Source organism: Arachis ipaensis, chromosome B09 (assembly GCF_000816755.2).
Source record: "Arachis ipaensis cultivar K30076 chromosome B09, Araip1.1, whole genome shotgun sequence".
NCBI classification, from domain to species: domain Eukaryota; kingdom Viridiplantae; phylum Streptophyta; class Magnoliopsida; order Fabales; family Fabaceae; genus Arachis; species Arachis ipaensis.
The window spans coordinates 5,074,107-5,082,097 of record NC_029793.2 but is presented as its reverse complement, the minus strand read 5'-3'; the positions used below and the strand labels follow the sequence as shown (position 1 = coordinate 5,082,097).

The window sequence follows — 7,991 nt, the reverse complement described above, 5'->3', positions numbered from 1 at the left end:
GCACTTAACTACATTAAATTGATAAATTTTTATAAATATATTTATTTAACTTCTAATGAGATATGTTAGGTGTGAGAAGGTATCAGAAAATTCTGTTAGATCTGAAAAAGAGAGCTAAGAGCGAGAGAGAAATGGACTAGAGAGCAGAGAGAAGAGAAGAGAAGGAGAAACTAAGTTCATTGATTCTGAAAAACTACTTTACAGAGTAGGTTTACTCTTGTATTTGTAGTCACAGCTGAAACAGATTTTTCTAACAACTTATTACCCTTCTAACAAACTTGACAACTCAGCATAACTAATTCCTAATCACATGCCTCACACTATAGCTAGTTTCATCTCTTATCTCTATTTATCCTCAACATTCCCCCCTTAACTTGAGCTTGGGTTGGTCAACTAGTCTTAGTTTGCATCTAATCTTCAAGAAGGCATCATGACTCACTGGTTTGGTAAGAACATCTGCAATTTGATCTTGAGATAGAATATGGACTACATATGCCTGCTTATCCTCAACTCTATGTCGAACAAAGTGGAGATCAATTTCAAAATGTTTGGATCAGCTGTGCAGAATTGGATTTTGACTCATGAGCACTGTGCTTTGATTGTCACAAAACAATGTTGGAGGAAGTCCAACCGGTATGTGCATTTCATGGAGGAGTTTCTGCAGCCACATAGTGTCTGTCATGGCATCAGCCAAGGCTCTAAACTTAGCCTCGGCGCTTGATCTGGCTACAGCCGTTTGCTTCCTGCTTGACCAATTTATGAGATTCACCCCAAGGAATATGCAATACTCAGTTGTTAACTGTCTATCCACAGGATCTGCTGCCCAATCTAAGTCACAGAATGCTAAGATTCTGAAGTCGCTGCTTCTGTGAATTTCAAGCCCAAAATCAATTGTCCCGGCCAGGTAGCGAAGGATTCTCTTTACTGCCTTCCAGTGCTGTTCCAGGGGAGCATGCATAAATTGGGACACTTTGTTCACGGAGAAGACAATATCAGGCCTAGTGATGGTGGCGTATTGCAACCCACCCACTATGGATCTGTACAAAAAGGACTTATCAAATGTTATACCTATTGTATCAAGCTTTAAGGTACTAGCCATTGGTGTGGTAATAGGTCTAGCCTCTAACATCTCAGCTCTCTTCAACAGATCCTTGACATATTTATACTGTTTCAGCACTAGAGTATCAGTTTTAGTTCTTTCAACTTCAATTCCAAGAAAAAAATTCATTTCCCCCAAGTCCTTTAGAGTGAACACTTTATTTAATTATTGGATCAAATCATCAACTTCAGTTTGATTAGTGTCAGTCATCAGTATGTCATCAACATATGCTAGAAAATATATTGTTAAAGCTTTACTGTGTCGAACAAAGAGACAAGGATCTGAGGTTGTACTTGCAAAACCAAAGCCTCTAAGTGTGCTGCTTAGCTTCAGAAACTAGGCTCTTGGATCCTGTTTCAAGCCATATAAGACCTTCTCCAATTTGCACACAAGGCCAGAACCAAGTGCACAACCCTCAGGTTGCACCATGTACACTTTTTCATGTAAATCCCCATTGAAAAATGCGTTGTTGAAATCAAACTGCCTCACTCTCCATCCTTTTGAAACAGCAATAGACAGCAATGTGCGTACTGTTGTAGGCTTGGCAACCGGACTAAAAACTTGATCATAGTCCAAACCTTCTTGCTGATGAAATCCCTTTGCGACCAACCTCGCTTTGTACTTCTGAATTGTCCCGCCCGGCTGTCTTTTGATGCGAAATACCCAGTGACATCCAATTGGTTCGACTGTTGGTGACTCTTCAACCAAGTTCCATGTCTTGCACTTCAAAAGTGCTGCATACTCCTCATCCATTGCGGCTTTCCAATGCGGAGAGGTTAGTGCTTGTACCACTGAAGAAGGTTCAACTTGTGTGAGGTCTAAAACATTACCCGGAACCAGTGCAATGAACAGTTTCGGCTTAAAAATTCTAGCCTGGCTTCTAGTAACCATAGGATGCGTTCGAGTAAGCGCTGTAGTGGGCATAGCTACGTGTCCTCTTTCTAACTGCTCAGCTAACCCTGCATTACTTGAGGGAAATACAGAAGTAGAAGTAGTTAAAGCAGTATCATCAGTTAATGGACAGTTATGAGCAGCACTAATATTGGCTGAAGACTCAGGTTGAGCTAAGGGTGTGGAGGACGGTGGAGATGGTTGGGAAAGGGATTGTTGTGCAGGGTCTAGTATTTGACGGTGTAGAGTGGCGTCTGAGTTAGGGACAGGTGTTTCATGTATGAGAGGGCTAGTAGTGTTGGAAGTACTAATTGAAGATGTGGCTTGTGTGTTGAGATGGTTTTGTTGGACAATGGTGTGGGCTAGAATGAGGTGCAATGGTGTAGATGTGATAGTTTGGAGGTGTGGGACAACAGATTTCAGTTTTGGAGTTTGATTGAAGAAGAGAGATTGATAAGAAAACTCATATTCATCAAATAAGACATGTCTGGAAACATAGAGTTTGCCGGAAGGTGAGAGACATTTGTACCCTTTATGATGAGAGGAGTAACCTAAAAATAGACATTTGTGAGTTTTAAAATCAAATTTATGAGTGTTGTAGGGTTTAAGTTGTGGATAACATGCACATCCAAAGGTTTTGAGAAACAAATAGTCTGGTTCTTTGTGATTGAGGAGCTCAAATGGTGTTTTCTGATTTGTAGTGTATGAGGGTAGTAGATTAATGAGATGAGTGGCTGTCAAGAAGGCTTGATCCCAAAACCTTAGGGGCAAAGAGGCTTGAGAGAGTAGTGATAGGCCCATTTCAATTATGTGTCGGTGTTTCCGTTCAACTCTACCGTTTTGTTGGTGAGTGTGAGGACAACTAAGCCTATGAGCAATGCCATGTTGAATGAGGAATTCTGTGAAACTATGAGAGAGGAATTCACCTCCATTGTCAGTTTGAAGACTATTAATCTTGTGTCCAGTCTTATTTTCAAGTAGCAATTTGTATTGGGTAAAGGCTTGGAGAGCTTGAGCTTTGTTTTGCAGCAGGTATAGACATGGGTATCTGGTTTTGGCATCAATGAAAGTTATATAATATCTAAAACCTGAACTCTGATGATTGGTGCTGGCCCCCAAATGTCAGAGTACACTAACTTTAGGGTTGTGTTATAGTCAGTGAGTGAGTCAGAAAAAGGCAAATTATGATGTTTTCCTTGATAATAGGGGTGTCCGCGGATCGGATCGGATCGGATATGGCCAAAATTTCGATCCGATCCGCACTACAATCATCGGATTGGATCGGATCCAATATCCACAATTTTTAAGGTTGGATCCGATCCGCACATTTACGGATCGGATCGGATATCGGATATATCCGCAAAACACAAAAATATTTTTAAAAACTTATTTTTATTAAAAAAATATCAATAAAATTTATTTTTTCTATTCTTTTAAATATGTTTACTCTTAAAATAATATTAAACATACTTTTCTTGAATAATAAATTAAAATAATTTAACATATATGATAATTATTAGTTAAAATAAAACATAAAAAGAATATTTTACTTATTTATTTCTTTATTTTTGCGGATATGCGGATATGCAGATCGGATATGCGGATACCAACACAAAATTCGCAATCCGATCCGATTAGTGTGTGGATCCGATCCGAAAGCCTTGCGGATCGGATCCATATCCGCAATTTTCGGATCGGATTCGGATAAACACCGCGGATATGCGGATCGGATCCGATCCATGGACACCCCTACTTGATAACATGCATTGCACAAAGGAGTAATAGCTGTTGTGTCTCTTTTATTCATATCATCATCCACAATTTTACAACGCTGCATTACTTTTGCTACTATTTTTGCAACCGGATGTCCTAACCTTCTATGCCATACTTCAAACTGCGACATAGACACAACTTTACAATGTGCATTTCCTTCTTCTTTTCTTTTTTGTTTTTGTTCACTTTCTTTTTCTTTTTCTTTTTCTTTTTCTTTTTCTTCTTGGTCTTGCTCATTTTCTTTTTCTTTTTTTTGTTTTTCTGTTCATGCTCAACACTACCTGTTCTAGACTCTTGTACACTAAAATGAGATTCCTGGTCACTACTAGCAGATGCAGTGGCTTATATTGCTTGCAAAGCTTCTCTTCTTTCTTCGAATGAAGGTAAACCGCTTGATGGTGTTGTCCTGGCCAATATGCCAATGTTGTCAAATTGATAAAGTCCTCCTCTAAGAGAACCTCTGAGAAGCAATTCGTTGGTCTCCTGAGCCTTAACAAAACAATCAAAAGGATGAAATTCAAAGAACACGTGATTATCTTGCGCAAATTTTACTACACTAATGAGGTTCTTTGTGATTGAGGGAACATGTAGTAGGTTTAGTAGTTTAAAGTAGTATGTGTTGGGCTGATAAGGTGGGTTAGACACAGGAAATAATATAGTTCTGCCAATATTATTGATGCACATACCTTGACCATTACCTGTGAACGCCTGCTCTGAGCTTTCATACTCTGAGCCTGTAACTAGATTGTTGCCATCAAATATAAGGTGATGTGATGCTCCTGTGTCCAAATACCACGCTCTATCCGTCAAAGGTGTGGTTGACGGCGTAGCTGCAACCAATGCTCGTGACTGTGAGTCTGTTTGTGACTGTGGTTGATGAAAGGCTGAAGACGGTGGAGTTGGTGGATTTGATGCTGCTTCATAAGGTCTTTGATAGTTCTGATTAAACCTGTGATAACAATCCTATACAATGTGTCCAATCCTTCCACATAGCTGACATTGCGGCCTTGAATTGCCATAATGGAAGGATCTGCCACCTCTAGAGCCTCGACCACGAGCTCGTCCTCAAAACTCCTGACCTCTTCCTTGATAGTTATGTTGTTGATTTTGTGAATATATAGAGTAATTGTGGTGGTGTTCTTGCAATTTTGATTCTGAACCTTGAGCCAAATTTACCTGCATAGTGCCAAGTACATTCTTCTTAAATCGCTCAACTAATTCTTCTTGTCCTACTAATAATGCCTCCACCTCACTCTCAGTTATTTCATCAGCCTTTGAATTTATCATAGTAATAAAAGCACTATAATCCTCATTTAAGCCTTGAGCTACTGCTTCGACAAATTCCTCACTAGTAAGAAGTGCACCTAATGCAGAAAGTGAGTTTGTTACCTTTTTGATCCTGGACATATATTCAGTTACAGATCCTTGAAGTTTGATGGTCTTAATTTGTGTTTTCAGCTGTTTTACTTTTGATTTCATAAGCAAATTCACACTCAGCCAACTGATGAGTAAATTCTGGATCCATTGAGGCAAAGAACCACGAGACTAAGAATTGATCCTCTTGCTCCCAAGCTTCGAACTCCTTCGTTTCAGTGTTTGTCAATCGATCTTGTTCAGATCCATATCTCCTCAGTACTTTTCTTGGATCGAGATGCTCCTTGAGTTTATTCGATTTTATGAAGGCTAGTGCTTGACGTCTCCATGGAACGAAGTTGTTTTCATCGAGCTTGAATGCGATGGTGTTGATCGTTGTTTTAGGGTTTACAATTGCGGAAGCTAGAATTTCACTTGGTAGCGCCATGGATCAGAACCTAGAGCTCTGATACCATGAGAAGGTATCAGAAAACTCTGTTAGATCTGAAAGAGAGAGCTAATAAGAATGAGAGAGAAAGGGAGTAGAGAGCAGAGAGAAGAGAAGATCAGAGAACGAGAAACTAAGTTCATTGATTCTGAAAAACTACTTTACAAAGTAGGTTTACTCTTGTATTTGTAATCACAGCTGAAACAGATTTTTCTAATAACTTATTACCCTTCTAACAAACTTGACAACTCAGCATAACTAACTCCTAATCACATGCCTCACACTACAGCTAGTTTCATCTCTTATCTCTATTTATCCTCAACAAGGTGTCATGTATAATATGAGTTAATGTTTTATATCGTTAATTATTGATGAAAATTGATAAGTAAGTGACTGAAAGACAAAAATAATTAATTTATAATATTTGAAGGACTAATTTAATTGATAAATTTTTTAATAATAATTTTAAAAATTAAACTATTTTTTAAGACTAATTTAATTAATTAACTTAGTTGAACTTATTAAAAAAAACTTAATTGTCTGCATTCTAAAATATAAAAATATCTCAAAATTAGAAGATATTTTTGTGTCTTGACCCTTTTTTTTTATCGTGAAGATAAATAAATAAAATAACAAAAAAACCTAATTACACTACAATATACATAAGAATATCTACTAAAAGAGAGACGCAAATGATAATTAACATTCCGAAAAGACTTTTCTCAAAATCCACTACGTCTATACTACAAATTAATTAGTATCCATTATTGGCGAGAGATCTTTTTCTCAAAAATTTTGTTTGATAACTTTATGAATGCTTTTAGTTTTTATGTTATCTTCACCAGGTGTATTATTATATCAAAAAATGGTAAATATTAAGATTACATTTACCACACATTAATTATTTTGTTTTTGAATTCATACATTTTTCTTTGTGGAAAATGATGTATAGGATGTATTATATGTTGAATATTTGTCATTTATCTAAAAATAAATTTTTGTAGACACATCCCTAAAATATAAAAACAAAAGATTATGTTGTCAGTAAAATATAAAATAATGCTGTAATTCATGTAAAGATAGGAAGATGGCACGAGTACAAACTAAACTTGTATACTTAATATTAGATTATATTATCCTATACAGAATATTACATATTATTATTATTATAACTAGATGCGAAAAAATATTAATGCATTTTTTTTATAAATAAGAGGATACACGTCAACACGTGTAATATTGACTAACTAATATTATTAACTTATTTTAGCACAATATTATTAAAATTTTGTGCTGGAAATTTGAAAGCAGGAACTATATATATATAGTCCCTTACCTCAGCTAGCTTTGGATGTTTCAATAAAATTAAAAGGAGCTTTGGCCAGATTTCAATCACAAACTCCCACTGCCTCACAGCTTGCATTGCAATTTCTGAAAGTGACGCAACATTTATTATATTCGCAAGTCGCAACTTGTCCTCATTATTAATCTTTAATTTACTATGCATGCATCATGCAGGGAGCATTTAACACAGTCCATAATAATGTGATGTTTTAATTTTACCATCGTATATCTATCAAAAAAACCACCATTATTTAACTAATGGTAGATTGCTAGCTATGATTTTTTTTTTTTTTATGAGTTTAGATGCTTAAAGGGTTTGGCATGAGAATTTTCTTTCTTGGTTGAAAACCAAAATGAAATGGATTCTTCGCTGCTGAGGAATGTGATGTGGTGGTAAAGCTGTTTGCCTCAAACACAGCCACACCAAGTTCGAATCCTAGTAGTTGCTAGGTTAGGGTGGGTGAGTGTGTTTGACTGTTCGTATGACAAAAAAAATTGGACTCTTCTGAATCACTGCACGCAAGGGGTGTTTTGCGTTGTATCAATGGAATTACTTCGTGAAAAGTGGATACGCCACACACCCCTGAATATTCCATGTTCAGTCATTTTTACATATTCGTATTCTTTCAAGTCATGTATGATGTATCATTTGGGTTGCTTATATATATATATATATATATTTATGTGTGTGTGTGTGTTTGCTATGGTGCTTAAAAGATATTGCCTGATTGTTAAAATGAATTAAATAATTAATTTTAAATTTAGAATATAAAAAATAAAAAAGTTAAAATATTTAAATTTTATTATAAAAAATAAATTAAAAAAAATTAGACACCAAATAAAAAATATCATATAATTGGCCATTTGATAAGATAATACAATTTTTTCTATATTTGAAAGTGCTAAATATGTATTACGTACTTGAAAGAATCTAATTTTAATATATTTCATATAATTAGTTAGCTAGTCATATCTTTTTTATAATTATTTATGTAATTAATATAAAAATAATTATTTATTGATATAATAATATTATACTACAAAAAAAATATTGAATATTGTTGGATTTAATTTTATTTATTA

The 7,991-nt window shown here is 35.6% G+C and overlaps 1 protein-coding gene across 1 annotated transcript; it reads right to left on the bottom strand.

Moving 5' to 3' along the window:
• Positions 1,436-5,564, bottom strand: LOC107614799. The gene is made up of 4 exons (XM_016316931.2): positions 5,257-5,564; positions 4,940-5,162; positions 4,450-4,726; positions 1,436-2,541 (listed from the first exon to the last, which is right to left on the bottom strand). Exons 1-4 carry the CDS (start codon positions 5,562-5,564, stop codon positions 1,436-1,438), a joined length of 1,914 nt encoding a protein of 637 aa, XP_016172417.2.

Excerpts from the sequence above, each read along its gene's own strand:
- LOC107614799 (XM_016316931.2), bottom strand. The coding sequence starts at position 5,564 with ATGGCGCTACCAAGTGAAATTCTAGCTTCCGCAATTGTAAACCCTAAA. Across the intron at positions 5,163-5,256 it reads TTTACTCATCAGTTGGCTGA|GATCAAAAAGGTAACAAACT; the intron begins GTGTGAATTTGC and ends ATATATGTCCAG. Across the intron at positions 2,542-4,449 it reads GTTCACAGGTAATGGTCAAG|GTTACTCCTCTCATCATAAA; the intron begins GTATGTGCATCA and ends GTCTATTTTTAG.